Source organism: Staurois parvus, unplaced genomic scaffold (assembly GCF_062004578.1).
Source record: "Staurois parvus isolate SC_StPar_1 unplaced genomic scaffold, SC_StPar_1.0 ptg000170l, whole genome shotgun sequence".
Lineage (NCBI taxonomy): Eukaryota > Metazoa > Chordata > Amphibia > Anura > Ranidae > Staurois > Staurois parvus.
The window spans coordinates 5,038,798-5,054,988 of record NW_028317966.1 but is presented as its reverse complement, the minus strand read 5'-3'; the positions used below and the strand labels follow the sequence as shown (position 1 = coordinate 5,054,988).

At 40.0% G+C, this 16,191-nt stretch overlaps 1 protein-coding gene across 3 annotated transcripts in view; it reads right to left on the bottom strand.

Annotated features, from left to right (window-relative positions):
• Positions 1-16,191, bottom strand: part of LOC149462707 (LIM domain-binding protein 3-like) — a 138,263-nt gene that overhangs the window by 30,976 nt on the left and 91,096 nt on the right. For all 3 annotated transcript variants that reach the window (XM_089676494.1, XM_089676492.1, XM_089676493.1), the window contains one exon: positions 10,783-10,858. In XM_089676494.1, coding sequence (XP_089532620.1) covers positions 10,783-10,858 — 76 coding nt within the window. The remainder of the gene's footprint in view (positions 1-10,782; positions 10,859-16,191) is intronic.

Here is a 16,191-nt window from a genome sequence, read left to right as displayed (position 1 = left end):
AAAAAGCAACAAAATGTTGCAGATGGCATCGATTTTTCTTTTTTGTCTTTTCTGTAAAGTTAAACTGTAACAACTTTGTTCTACATATACTAAAGTCCACTGCTTTGTATGAAAAATGTCTAGTACTTCCTCAGAAAACCCATAGGAGTTGATTTGCTAAAGGCAAATAGGCTGTTCACTTTGCAAGGGAATTTGCCCCAGAGCTTAGTGAATGGGGTGAAACTTCACATTGCAAAGAATATCTAAGGAAAATTGAAAATGAATAGTATTTTTGCTTGCACATTATTGGGCAGTGGATGTCAGCAGAGCTTCATCTTGTATCTGAGCTCTGGGGAAAATTTCTTTGTAGAGTGGAACTTCCCTGACAAAATGAACAGCTATTTGCTTTTGGTAAATCAAGCCCCTAGAAGTGAAAAGGGGGGATGTGCCACTTTGTGTAGGTGATCTTGATTCACCACTGACAGGGGAGGAAGCGGATCACATCAATCTCCAATGGTTTACTTGTTTTTCTAAATCCTCTCCCCTGCCCACCAGCAGCTCAATTATCACACTAGGGCTGAAAGGAAGTTTAAATGTTATAGAGACAACATTTTCCTAAAAGCACTATTCCATTACTTATCATTTCCCTCAAAAATTACAGATCAAGTTTAAGAATAATCTTCTTTAAGTTACCTTCTGATCCATTACATTTAGGCAGCATGTGTGTATTTGTGTATACATTTCCCAGGTGATAGATGCAATTCTATGTTTGGTGTAACTATTCATGACACAAACTTAACAAAAAGGCTGGACCATATGACTGCTACATGAAATAAAAAATGAAAACATACAGTAAACCTATTTGCATGGATCTTTCCCTATCCAATTAAAACGTGGTACACATGTGATATACACAAAGTTTACAATTTAGATTGAAGCCTATGGGTTGATTTATACAAGGCAAATAGACGATTCACTGTACAAGGAAATTTTACCCAGAACTTTGTTGAGGATACCAAATCACATGTAAGGAAGTAAAAAAAAAAAAACACAATTTTTGCTTGCATGTGATTGGATGATGGAAGTCAGTAGACCTTCACCTTATTCACTAAGCTCTGGGGCTATAGCCCTTGCAAAGTGCAATTTCCCTTGCAAAATGAACAGTCTGTTGCCTTTAATAAATCAACTTTCTAATTCCACACTGATAGACATGCTCATGGATTGACATGAAAACATTATACAAATCCTCTACTTCTGAAGTAGGGTAAAACTTATAATTCTGATCTCAACTGATACCAAAAGGCTACCTGGACTCCTTCCTTTCTTCCTCTTAAATACTTTGCCCCCTACTGTGACAGCAATGTGTCATTCAGTGAAGTTTCAGTTTAACAAATACCAAATAGCATTATGACTAGGACATGTACAGCTGTTTCAAAGAACAAGACGAGTAGCAGAAAGGTCAGTGTTTATGGCAACGTTACAATGCTCATTGCTCATGCCAGGAATGAGAAAGCAGACCTGCTCCAAGTAATATACTTAACCACCAACAGTTACTGTCAAATCAAGATCCAGACATCAATATGAAAAGCCAAAACATTGTAGCCAAATTCATCAAGAGTACTGTATACAAATTTTGGGCCAAATAGCAGCTCATCAAGTTGTTTCAAGGTCCTTTTTATTTATTACTGTCTTCCTGAAGAAAAATTTTCTAACTGCCAGTTCAATTGCATGTTTTACATACAGGCAATGGAGAAGATTTACTAAATCTGGAGAACTCAGAATCTGGCACAGCTGTGCATGGCAGCCAATCAGCTTCTAACTTAAGCTTGTTCAATTAATCTTTGACAATAAAACTTGGAAGCTACCCCTCAAACTAGTCACATAATCATCCTACTCCTCAAGGTGTAGCTGGTTTTGGACTACCATCTTAATAGCACTCAGATGTTGTATGAGTAGGGTGAGGGGGGTTTTGTTGTGATGTGATGCTGTTGCTTGACATTGAATTGATTACACATGTGCCTTACTGTCTTGTCTAAACTTTTCAGTAAAAATGATTGGAAACAAAACATGGAAGCTGATTGCTTTCTATGAAGATCTGCACCAGATTGTTGTACTCTTCAGTTTTAGTAAATTTCCCCTAATGTGTCTGGTATCTGTATTTTTTTTCAATCGGTACATTTTTAAATATGAATTAAAAGCATGCTTAAGATTCCGTCCACTGAAAACTGAAATGTCAAAACTTCAATGACCAGAATTACCCACAGACTTCTGATCTCTCAGAGATTCAACTTTTTCCAAAAAGTCTTTTCCCCTGCTGCAGCTCACTGAGTCTCACTGCTCTCTGGCTGCAGTTTCCATAATGATAAACTAAATGATATATTCAATGAGAGTGAGGTCTTTTTATAATGACCATGGCATGTGGGAAAAGCTGTGAAGTAATAATAAAGTTTCTGTAATTTACTTGCATGGGACTGTGCCCACTGATCTAATTAGAAATGGAAGACATCAGTTTTGGGTGGACCCCTTAAGTACACTGAATCCAGCTCATGGTTATATTATAAAAACTGATGAGATGTGCCAAGCAGATATAAATTCTCCAAACTTCATATATAATATATTACAGTTAAAGGAAAATATCTTACATACCCTCTAAGAAGAAAGCTTTCTGAAGCCCTTCCCTTCAGACTTAGCTTATGCATGCCAGCCATTTCATTAAGGGTCTCAGCTGAATATAGGCCAATGGGATTGTTATATAGTCCTTTCTTAGGTGAACTAAATTGGTTTTGATCATTCTCAGCATTTACTAAAACATCTGATGTTGCACTTATGCTACGCCTGATAGGAGATGTTTCGGAAGTCACAGAGTAAGAAGACCAGGAAGGTTTCAGAGATGGCTTTACAAAAGATGAACTATGTGATTGGTGGATCTCTTGCTTGTTCAGGTAGCCTGACATTGTCCCGTTGGTGGTCGCTTCACCACCCAGAGGCACAGCTGATTGGTTAGACAGACCACTGAAGGCAGTTCTGCCATTTATTTCCAAAGCGTAGTCCTGTAGCAGCATACATGCAGGCCATAGAGGAGAAAACAGCAATCAGAGTAAACATGCAAAGGACACAGCAAAGAACATATGAGATTTCTATGAAGTACAGAAAAAGCATTATATAGCTCATCAAACCATTTTTATTTCTTCTTCATAGCAAAATATTCAAGCTGTTAGTTTCATATCGCAGCACATTGTTTAATGCAGCACACAGAACACATAAGTTAAAAGGCTTTTTAGAGACATTTATTCTAGTCCAAAGAGGCTGATGATATAATGACATGGCAAAATAACACTTTAGATGAATGTAACTAAGAGGCTGTCACAGGCTCTCATCAAGGGAACTTCACTATGCCCACCTTTTGTGCCCTGCTACTCAATTCATAGAAGCTCTAATGAATTAAACATGATCTATGAATAGAGGGGGATGACCTATCAACCTTGTGCCTGGCCTCCATTTTTAGATAATGTTTCATTCATAGAAGGGTGGGCATAGTCGGGCTCTTTTGAGGAGATCCTGTGACAGCCCCCAAGGTGTAATAACTCCCATTGCACCGCAAGATTACGATGGCAGGAGTTGGGAGGGCATGGAGGAAGAAGAGTACAAGGGACACATCCTACTGACTGTAAGTTACATCCCTATGTTAATTTTTCTGTTATTTTATTTTGAGTGCACTTAGGCTTTAAAGTGGAACAAAATCCTACAGTAAAAAAATTGTGAGACACGCTATATCTCTTTAGCAGTAAGACTAATTCACCTGCCTTTTCACAATCTTCTATTGAATGCAAACTGACTTGCGCATGCACAACTCAGCGGACATTCCTGGAATATTGTGGTGGTGCCAGAATGAATTACTTCAGTGCGTATGCGTGGGAGTCATGTTATCCTCTGCCAGCCAATAGAGTCCAAAGACCCAGCACCCTGAAGAAGCCCTGGGTGTCAGTGGCTGGGGAAGACACTCAGGGTGGTATCACTGGAAGGTGCAGGTGAGTCAGACTTTAGTTCCACTTTAAGCATGAAATCAGGGAAAGTCCAGCCCCTGCAGCTAAATGAAACCAAATCAAAGATGCTTTTCTGGCTAAAATAGGTAATTTTGTTATGTTGTGTTTACTCTTCGGCAAGCTGTTTAGCTTAAAAAGTTTAAAATGAAGTACAAGTTTGAATACAGTGGTTCAAGTCCTAACATCATTTTTTATTTGCCATTTTAGAACAGCACTTTAGACCACTGTTAAAAGGTTAATCCACATATATTGAAGCAGAATTTAAAAGATGTTTTAGATATTAAAAAAATAAATAAATAAAGATAAAATATATGCTTAAATGTTGACCTAAAATGCACTACACTAGGAATATACTGGACACTATTCCCTTGACTTCAATCAAAAAGGGGTTAAAAGCTTTGCAAGTTACATTTTTGGATGAAAGTGTGACCAAAAAAATGAGGTTACAGCAATTTTTATGTTTTCTTGTATTTAACTAGATTATTATCTTTAATAAAAACATAAAGTGAATATGTCAGCAAAGAAGGGAAGCTGGCCACTCAGCAATACACTGATTAAATTAAATGATTTCACCAAGTGCATCGCTGCCCAGATTAACATTAATGTGTTATACAGAATTTACAGTTACACAGAATAAGTATCAGCAGTGTCCAGGGCTCCTGAGTGCAACTTTCTGCTATAAATTCAGAGATTTAAAGGAAACTTGTGCTAAGAGATCTGTGAGAGTTGCTGTTGTTGGCCATGCAGACTTGTTCAGCTGCTAAGACTACTGAAGCCCGATGACTCGCCTCAAGGTCAAACAGCTAGTATTTTTGTCTGAAAAATATTTATATTAGCACAGGGTAAATCATACTGTAGGTGTACCTTGGTTTAAAAAACTGAATGTGTTTGTCCATCCCCTTATACCCAAAATAAGACCCTAAATGCTGTTGTACACTGCCTGGCTCACCTCTGGACAGGGCAGCAACAAAAGTAAGGAACATGGAAGATGGTGGAGCTTTTGTGGGGTAGAGATGAGACTAGTGGAAGGGGTGTGTGTGCAGAGGTCAGAGGTGAGGAGGCGAGGAATTAAGATGTTGATGGGAATGCAGAGGTAAGGAGCTGTGGAAGAGGGCTGAACTCTGCACCCTGTGTGTAGCACACTGCTGAACTCTGCACTCTGTAAGTAGTGCAATCCTGAACACTGCACTCTATATTTAGTGTACTTCTTGAACTCTGCAATCTGTACATATTGTGGTCTGCACTCTGTGTGCAGCACACTCCTGAAATCTACACTCTGTACATAGCACACCCCTGAACCTTGCACGCTATACGTAGAGAACTCCTGGACCCTGCACTCTGTGTGTAGTGCACTTCTGAACCCTGCACTTTGTACATGGTGCTCTCCTGAACACCGCGTCCTGTGTGTAATGCACTCCTGGACCCTGCACATCGTGCATAGCGCACCCCTGAACTGTGTACTTGGTGTGTAGTGTACTCCTGAACTCTGCACTATGTATATCGTGCACCCCTGAATTTTGCACTTTGTTTGTAACACACTCCTGACCTCTGCACCCTGTACATAGCCCAATCCTGATCCCTGCACTCTGTGTGTAGCCACTCCTGAACTCTGCACTCTGTACGTAGCCCACTCTTGGTATTTAATCCAACTTTAAGACCCTTCCACTGTTAGTGCAATTTGTCCATACCCACCATTTGAAACAGTTTGGTGGGGGATTCTGATGGGTTGGGGGGTGGGTGCGTGGTTGAGTTCCTGCACCTATTCTCTGAGAAACAAAGCCCTGAATAAGGGTAGTGGAGGAGTCTTTTTATACAAAGTTACACCTGAACTGCAAATAAAGGAGCCACATTTGCTGATTAGTATGATTTGCACATTGTTCCAGTCTGATATACAACACTAGTCTTCCTTTATAAATTTGGATTTTTCTATAAACCTAATCCAAATATAATTTGCTTTTGAAAAAAAAAGGCAAACATATTGCTTCACATATTTTTTTCAGTTGTGATACAGAATTTACAGAAGTGGTTAGAAGGGGGTGGGGGGCTGAAGTTACACTCTGCAGAGCTGACAGAAGGTAAGGGACACACAGTATTTCACACAGCACACAGGAACAAAGATGAGGCTGTCAGTCACAGGCTGTGTGCTGGAGCTCCCTCCCCCCATCACATTTTTAGCTGTTGGTGTCAGGAAAACCTGTCAGAATTGACTCATACAGAACTAAATCTAAGGTAGACCCTAAACCAGCAATGGGCAAACTACGGCCCGCGGGCCGTATACGGCCCGGCGGACCTTTTAATCCGGCCCGCGGAGCTAGGCTCCCGCAAGGCCAGTGGTCGGCAAGCCGCGGCTCTTTACAAATTTAGATGCGGCTCTCCTGTGTGCCGGGCGCCCGCTCCCCTCCCTCCTCTCCCCTCCTCTCCTCTCGGATGGCCGCCCCCCCTCTCGGATGGCCGCCCCCCTCCCTCCTCTCGGACGTCAGGACTCTGCAGCTGTCAGGATGTAGGCGGGGCAGCCAGGATGTAGGCGGGGCAGCGTGACGAACTCCTCTCACAGTCCTCCCTGAAGACCAGAACGGCGCGGGAATACGAGAGGAACGCGCGGACCAAAGGTAAGTGAATTGACACAGGGGGGGGACTTACTATATGGGGGACTTACTATATGGGGGATGAATTACTATAGGGGGGACTTACTATATGGGGAATGAATTACTATATGGGGGACTTACTATATGGGGAATTAATTACTATATGGAGGACTTACTATATGGGGAATGAATTACTATATGGGGGACTTACTATATGGGGAATGAATTACTATATGGAGGACTTACTATATGGGGAATGAATTACTATATGGAGGACTTACTATATGGGGGATGAATTACTATATGGGGGACTTACTATATGGGGAATTAATTACTATATGGAGGACTTACTATATGGGGAATGAATTACTATATGGGGGACTTACTATATGGGGAATGAATTACTATATGGAGGACTTACTATATGGGGAATGAATTACTATATGGGGGACTTACTATATGGGGAATGAATTACTATATGGAGGACTTACTATATGGGGAATGAATTACTATATGGAGGACTTACTATATGGGGGATGAATTACTATATGGGGGATGAATTAATATGGGGGATGAATTAATATGGGGGATGAATTACTATGTGGGGGATGAATTACTATGTGGGGGATGAATTACTATGGGGGATGAATTACTATATGGGGGATGAATTACTATGGGGGATGAATTACTATAGGGGGGATGAATTACTATGGGGGATGAATTACTATATGGGGGATTAATTACTATGGGGGATTAATTACTATGCTTACTATGGGGGAATATTACTATACTTACTATGGATGACACATACACATCATTCATCTACTCTTGGTCCGGCCCCCGGGTCCAATATATGAACCCATTGCGGCCCTCAAGTCAAAAAGTTTGCCCACCCCTGCCCTAAACCAACCTTTACCCTGAGCCCAACTTTTATAACTAATGGTTCACCTTAAACTAACCCTTAAAGGAAACCTGCCTTGAGATAAATATAGAGGCTACCACTGATTATTTGGCACAAATTTAGAAATACAGGATCCTCAGCTTTCCCTGACATTTACTTGTTTTTCCCTTGATCTTGGTCTGTTATGTTCTTAAGGCACACACAACCAGAAAGCTAGTATAGGCAGTAATAGCAAGAAGACCAGAAATGCCATCTCCTATATTTTTATCATAACCAGTGTTTTCAAAGAAGAATTATCTTTATTTTTTTAATTTTATTTAACTCCCCAGTAGACCAAGTGCATATAAAACTTGATCCAAATCTGACTGGTGGCCCCTGTGTCCTCTAAACACATCTACTAATGCTGGCTGTAGCTCTGGCCCCTTTTGAAGCTCAAATTATGGACATTCCTGTGGGGGAGGTAAAACCAGTACAAAGCCCCACCTCCTCTCTTAAGTGATTTGAGTGATTTTTCACTATTAGGAACGAGCAACCAGTGCTCCTTGTTCATTCATAATAGTAAAAGCTCCAGGTCTGTGTAATGCATCTGCCTGTTCCCTGTATGAAGTAAAAGCAGACACTAATACTTTACACAGTGACACAGCTCTGGGTGATCTTTTACCATTATGAATGAACAGGCAGCACTGATTGTTCATACATAATAGTGACAGATCACTCAGAGCTGTGGCTCTCTGTTTGTCATTCAGCAGTTGATTTTACACGTATACAGCTTGGCTGATAGATTTTTGAGTGGCCACTCAGCGATGCTAGGCCATTGCTTTGTATGACATAGGCCAACATCACTAATTGCTCATTGATAAAATAGAAATATTACACAGAACTGCAGTGATATGTCCTCCATTAGCCAGGCTATATATGTGTACAGCCGCTGAAAGATATAGCACCGCAAGCTGTGTGATTTTTTTTTTTTGGCAGCACTGGTCTTCAGAGTGGCCCCAGCTGCTAGAAACCAGAGATGTCACTCATCTCACTTCCAGGTGCATTGTTGGACAGGGAAGGGGGAAAACCTGTCCATCCATGCTGGTTTGAAACTTATTAGAAACGAAGATAGGCCATAAATGGATTCAAATTTGTCCAGTTAAGCAGGAACCGGACATCTTGCAATACATGTATGGGCAGGCTGGTTGTACTGAAGTTAGTCTCTTGAACAACTTCAGTACAATGAGCCTGCCTTTTTTTCTGTTTGATTATTGTATTCTGATGGCTGGGACACCTCCTGCTGTCAGAATACAATAGCTTACCCTAAGGGATTCCCTCATCAAAGCTAACTGTGTTGATGGGGGAATCGATCAATTTTCTTTCCTGTAACCCATGGTTGCAGAAAAGAAAATTGCTTAATGTATTGCTTGCCTAAGGGACATATTTGAATTGGACTGAGTGCTATAGCACTTGGTCCCCTTGGGAGTCAAATCACATAAAATATTTTTTAATGATAGATCTTCTGTAAATTGTTTTAATCTGGTTGTACAATCACCTTGTTGTGCTCATGTAAATGGGCATTGTTTTCTTATGTATGTTAAACATAGGTCAGCAGATTCCTTCAATGGTGCAATGTGCAATGAAAGATTGAGAGGGTTGTTTAGGGAGATTTTGGTAAAACAAAAAAAGGTTGTATTTTTAAATAATAATAATCCTTAAATTAAGTTTACCTTTACTATTATTTCATGGACAACTATGCAACAAATACATAATAATAATAATAACAATCATCATCATTTTATTACAATAAAATCATTTTATAGCAATAAAACATAATAATGCCCAGATTAGATCAAATAGCTTTTGATATTAATTTTTGATATAGATTTGCTGCAAATCTATATGCAAAATGTAATGTTTTAAAGAAGAACCAGACAAAAAGTTTTTCTGAAGTTTCATACCTGCCTGCAGCCTAGGCTATCTTATATGCTTTTCCCCCTAAAAATTCTAACCCCAAAAAGTGTGTACAAATACAAACATTTTTTTAAATAATTTCAAACTAATGCAAAACTTATGTGAGTAGTGATGATGTAGAAATTATATAAAATAAAGCAAAAAAGGAGAACTACTGTAAGAAGGCTATCACCAAAATACAGTTTCCAGCTACATGTAATTGAAATGTGTGGGATGTGAGAATGCCTGAACAGAAGTTTCCTGGCTACTTGTTCCCAATTACAGTTGTCTAAAGATAAGGGGTTTATTGGCAAATCAAAAGGTCTCAAGCAATTATGTACATTATTAATATATAATACCAAAAGGGAGATATTTCTTTTTTTATATTAAAGAAGCAAAATTGACTGTACCTTGGAGCGCAAACTCAAATAATTCCCATATAAAGTGTGACAAATATTCCTCCATTCATGTCCATAGCCCATCAGTGTCCCACCAAACTTTATTAAATTACTTTAGAAAAAGTGTGGAGTGTATTTTTACATTTTTCATTTAAAAGAATTTACTATTATTCACGGTATTGAGACTGAGCTTTGCGGTCACATTTGCAGCAGTTGTTTTCTTATTCCAGGCCACAATCCTGCACAATGTTCTTTTGTCTCTTTCGGTCAGTTGACCATGTTGACCACGCTAATCTCCAATTAGGTTAATTTAGTAGTGTTCTCTAGGACCACTTTTAGGTCCTTATCTTGTGTTAACAAAAGCCAATATTTCTTAAACATGTCAGATATGCTGCTTGATTGTACTGAGTAATTACCTAATGCATGCCATAGAGGGGATTGTTTATCGCCTGAATTTTCGTCCACACAAAAAATCGCCCAATAATCACGCCGTTAGTGGGGCCAGCCCGTCGGCCGTTTTTTGCGGATCTCCTCATTTATTTTTATCGGTCATGCTGGAAAATCCGTGAAAAACGGACGTTTTTCATGGACATGGGTGGCAGCATCGGCAAGGGGCCGACCGATTTTTCGTTTATCAGCCCAAAATTCGGCCGATAAACGACCTGTCTATGGCCTGCCTAATACTCAAATTATTTCCTTGATGGTTCTTCCACTTATATTCATCAACAGTTTGTTTTGTATTTTTTATAAGATAATTTAATAAAGTTTGGTGGGATATATGGGATGGGCTATGGAAATGCATAGAGAAATGTGTGTCACATCTTATATGCCAATAATTTGAGTTTTCATTTTTCTTATACATGCATAACTTTAGGTATAAGATATATAGGTGTCTGTCAACTCTAAAAATATCTTTTCAAACAAATACACAAATGCACAATTACCTTCTGATGTGGTATCACTGGCATTGGTGAGTCCATTCGTGGTGTGGCTGTTGGAACTGGTCCTGGACGTTTAGATCTGTATTAAAAAAAATAAAATATTGGTTGTTGTCCTCATATATTTCTATGAAAAGGTTTTAGCTAGTAATAATATATGTTTCTACAGTCAGTTAGTTTTCAGTCTTCTATTTTAATTGCTGCCTATGGGGAAAAATGGCAAAGTTTAAAAATATCAGATTGTTCTTCACCCCCTTTCTTTTACAAATAAATTGCACACATTTCAATAATCCAATCTCCTTGTTTCTGTTTATATTATCAATAGGACAAGCATGGCCTGTGTTACTTTAGCTGCTGAACCAAATGGCCTGCTGCAGATTTCTCACAGTGCCAAAATAGGAAATTAACCAGTAAGAGTGGTTCTGAGACACCTAAGTTATGAACAACCGTTAGGTCAATTGGAACACAGAAAACCTCCAAAAATGTTATGAGCAAAATCAACAAACATTTCAGGATATTACTCAAGGTAACTCTCTGCAATTTTGTCCATTGCATTGGATAGGAGGCTCCTCTGGCTCAAATGTATTAAGAAGAATAAGAGTACTGTCATTAATATCAGTAGGGATGAGAGTTGCAACTCCCCTTTTCTGTATATCTCAGCTTCATCCTGTCTCTGTGATGACCTTATATTAACCCATTCACCTCTTTTATCTTGCACATTTACACAATAAGCCCCACTATATGTGACCTGCACACTAACGCCTTTACTTCCTCCTACCTCTGTGTATGACTGGTACATTTAATTATGCACTGTATCTAGTGCACCATTACAAAGCTCTGTGTTTTATTCACTTGAATACCAGCATGTTCATTTCCAAAAAAAGTAGCAAAAGATAAAAACACCTTGGAATGTCTACTTTCCAAAAAGGGGTCATTTTGAATATGTTTTGTAACAGATGTACCCCAAACATATTCTCCTGGGGGGCAGGATATCTGCTAGATTCCTATTTCAGATTCCTATACATCTTCCACTCATACACAAATAAGCCCTCACACCCCTTTTTAAGCACAAAATTTGGAGAAGAGTGTCTTATCCTCTAACATTAGGACAAGGTACTCTGCATGGAGAAATCCTTGGACACTGCATTTGGAAGGTACCCCCCAATGTTAAAAAACAAGTGGCCTGGTATGGTTCAGGAAAGGGGCCCGCACACCTGCTGGGCTCCCTTTTCTGGTCACACAGGCTGCATGTCTGGATGAGGGTCTGACTTCAATTTTAAGAGAAACCCTGCAATGTCTTTTCCCATTTTTTCTTTTATTAGTGTTTTTTTCTTAAAGAACTACATCACACTGTCCTGAAACTTTACAAGATCCTCTCAGGCATCCTTCAAAAATGTTAAGAATTTGTGTATTTTCAGCATTGCCCTTTAAACTCCATGAAAAGACTCTATCCCTACTAAACGGTATTTTTGAAAAAAACATTTTTGCATTGGTACATGTCCCCCATGGCAATGCAAATTACCCTTGAAAAAAAGGCCATAAATACAATACAGGTTTCACATGCCCTAGACTCCAGTGGGCTTTGGCAAGTTCAGGGTTCACAGATCTCCACAAACTGAACCAAACCCAGTATGATCATTCCTAAATACAAACAGATAGTGCATTTTGGTATAAAGCAATGCCAGCTCAATATACAGAGCCATTGAGCTCCATTGAAAAATGTTCACTCTTTTCACTCAGAATATATTCCTAAAGTATCATGGAATCTTTTTGACACCTGAGAACCCAATTTATACTAGTGTGTATAAATGGTCTTAAGAAACTTTTATATAGTCTCAAAATAATATAGGAGGTGTTACATAGGCAAAAAAATTATAATTTGACTACTATAGATGTAATAGCCGTGGCACGACTCGTGTTGTAATAGAGAGTGAATTGTTGAAACCGTATGTTCATACTCATGAGCATAAATACTTGATCATCTTACTGGTCAGCATCCCTGCTTTTCTCTGCAAGAAATTAGGTAAACCTCTGCCAATCTGCTAAAGTGCTCATTACAAACTCAGACATGGTACCAGCTCAGGTTAGCAAATCGAGAACGTGGACTTTCTCTCCATCTCTGCATAGCACTGGAGATATCAGATATCTATTTAATCTCTACTAAACTATTTAAAACTGAAAAATCGCCTTGGCAAGTGTGAGGGCAAAATAAGGGAGCAGGTCCATAGCAGCAAAAATGTAAAAGGATATATATTAATATTTGTTGTTTCATAGATTACATCAGCTAAGCAATTAAGTCCCTGGTTTAAAAAATTGCAGGTAAACGCACAAAAAAATCAAGTAAATGCTTACTTGCAATAGTTTCCTTTCTATTAATAATGTTTTATTAATCTGCAATCTACCTTTGAACTTAACTTGCCAACTTCACTAGTGACTAGTGACAATAAAGCATAGCTCACTAAGCCAGTAGGCTGCCATGTCCTAGCTTTCTCCTCTTTATTATAGAAATAAATTATGAGATGGACAAGTCATTGCTGAATTGCCTGTAATCTGGGTTAAAATAGCTACTTAACCCAAACAATTCTAAACACAATAACACAGACCTGCTGGAAGCACTGAATGACCATGTCTTTTATTGTAAAGTAAATTACATCTGAACTATGGATTTTTTCTGTCATAATGCCCAGGGACTGGCAGAGAATAATACCTTTGTATGTTACAATTTAGTAAAGTCTAATCTCCTCCATATAACTTTTGTCTACTAGAAGGCCATTGATTGAAGTCATTATGATGTTTGTAGCAGACTCTATTTTCACATCTACGTTTTATTCTAGGTCTTATAAATGGAAAATATTTCTGTTAAAGGTTAGGGAATGTCACATTTCCAGTTACCCAAACCCAACTTGCTCTAGTTGCTAGCAAACTAAGACTTTCAATAAAAAAAATGATGAAATTGTTTGTATTTAACAGGTGTAAAAGAAAAATAAATCTATGAAGTAATCCAAAGACACCAACTGGAAATATTTAAGTACACTCCTGAAAGTTAATATCCAATTAATTGCTTTGGGTTAAAACACCTTAGAGATCACTCAAATGTATTATCCACCATAGTGAAAAGTCAAGTGTGCCTTTCTCCCCATGGGTGCTGATACTGCAATAATGTATTATTCATTGGTTTATGAAAGCACATCTGCATTGTACACAGTCCACCAGACTGACCTCATGAGTTGAAGATTGAGGTGTAATTTCAGGTTTTGTCTAACCTTAAAGTGGAGTTCCACTCAAAAGGAGAAGTTCCGCTTTAAAGATTGGTCCCCCGCTCCCCATTAAGGATTGGCACCTATGGGGAGCAGGGAGGACTGGGTACCCAAATTTGACAAGTACCCGCCCCCACTATGCAATTGCCTAGGCGATCAGAGACGGAAGTTGTCCTCTTACCCTCCCTCCCCGAAGTCTTGTGGGACACTTGACAGGTCCCAGAAGACGACAGGGCCATTCAGGAAGCACAGCACTACTCGCGCATGCACAGTGGGCACCCAGTTGGGAAGTCGCAAGCAGTCACAGCCGGGTGCCCACACTGAAGATGCCGGTCTCCTAGAATACAGGATGGCCGGTGAAACGGGCTGAAGCGGGGGCAACGCAAGATCATGGGACAGGTGAGTGGCTGTGTTTACAGTTTTTGTCTGTGCATGTAAATGTATCTGTGTGTATACATGTGTCTGTCTGTGTACATGTGTCTCTGTGCGTGTGTGTACATGTTTCTGTGTGTGTGTGTATGTACATGTCCATGTGTGTGGACAGGTGTCTCTGTTTGTGTATGTTTGTTGATGGCGTGTAACTCTAAGGCCTGGCTAGTAGCTCGGGACTTGAAATTGTAAGCCCTGCTCTAATGAATTGTGATAACTGGAACTTGACACTACCTAGGATTCAGGTATGTGCTTATTTGATTTAAAGGAAACCTGTAACATAAAAGTTGTCAATGCTGACCCTTCCTTCTAAAAATGCAAGTTGCCTGGTTGATCTTCAGACTTTATTGTTTATCCGCCTGCAGTCTGCCATACAGTGGGGCAAAAAAGTATTTAGTCAGCCACCAATTGTGCAAGTTCTCTTACTTAAAAAGATGAGAGAGGCCTGTAATTGGCATCATAGGTAGACCTCAACTATGAGAGACAAAATGAGAAAACAAATCCAGACAATCATATTGGCTGATTTGGAAAGAATTTATTTGCAAATTATGGTGGAAAATAAGTATTTGGTCACCTACAAACAAGCAAGATTTCTGGCTCTCACAGACTTGTACCTTCTTCTTTAAGAGGCTCCTCTGTCCTGCACTCATTACCTGTATCAATGGCACCTGTTTGAACTTGTTATCAGTATAAAAGACACCTGTCCACAACCTCAAACAGTCACATTCCAAACTCTACTATGGTGAAGACCAAAGAGCTGTCGAAGGACACCAGAAACAAAATTGTAGACCTGCACCAGGCTGGGAAGACTGAATCTGCAATAGGCAAGCAGCTTGGTGTGAACAAATCAACTGTGGGAGCAATAATTAGAAAATGGAAGACATACAAGACCACTGATAATCTCCCTCGATCTGAGGCTCCACGCAAGATCTCACCCCGTGGGGTCAAAATGATCACAAGAACGGTGAGCAAAAATCCCAGGACCACACGGGGGGACCTAGTGAATGACCTGCAGAGAGCTGGGACCAACGTAACAAAGGCTACCATCAGTAACACACTACGCCGCTAGGGACTCAGATCCTGCAGTGCCAGACGTGTCCCCCTGCTTAAGCCAGTACATGTCCGGGCCCGTCTGAAGTTTGCTAGAGAGCATTTGGATGATTCAGAAGAGGATTGGGAGAATGTCATATGGTCAGATGAAACCAAATTAGAACTGTTTGGTAGAAACACAACTCGTCGTGTTTGGAGGAAAGAGAATGCTGAGTTGCATCCAAAGAACACCACACCTACTGTGAAGCATGGGGGTGGCAACATCATGCTTTGGGGCTGTTTCTCCGCAAAGGAACCAGGACGACTGATCCATGTACAGGACAGAATGAATGGGGCCATGTATTGTGAGATTTTCAGTGCAAACCTCCTTCCATCAGCAAGAGCATTGAAGATGAAACGTGGCTGGGTCTTCCAACATGACAATGATCCCAAACATACCGCCCGGGCAATGAAGGAGTGGCTTCGTAAGAAGCATTTCAAGGTCCTGGAGTGGCCTGGCCAGTTTCCAGACCTCAACCTTTGGAGGGAGTTGAAAGTCCGTGTTGCCCAGCGACAGCCCCAAAACATCACTGCACTAGAGGAGATCTGCATGGAGCAATGGGCCAACATACCAGCAACAGTGTGTGCCAACCTTGTGAAGACTTACAGGAAATGTTTGACCTCTGTCATTGCCAACAAA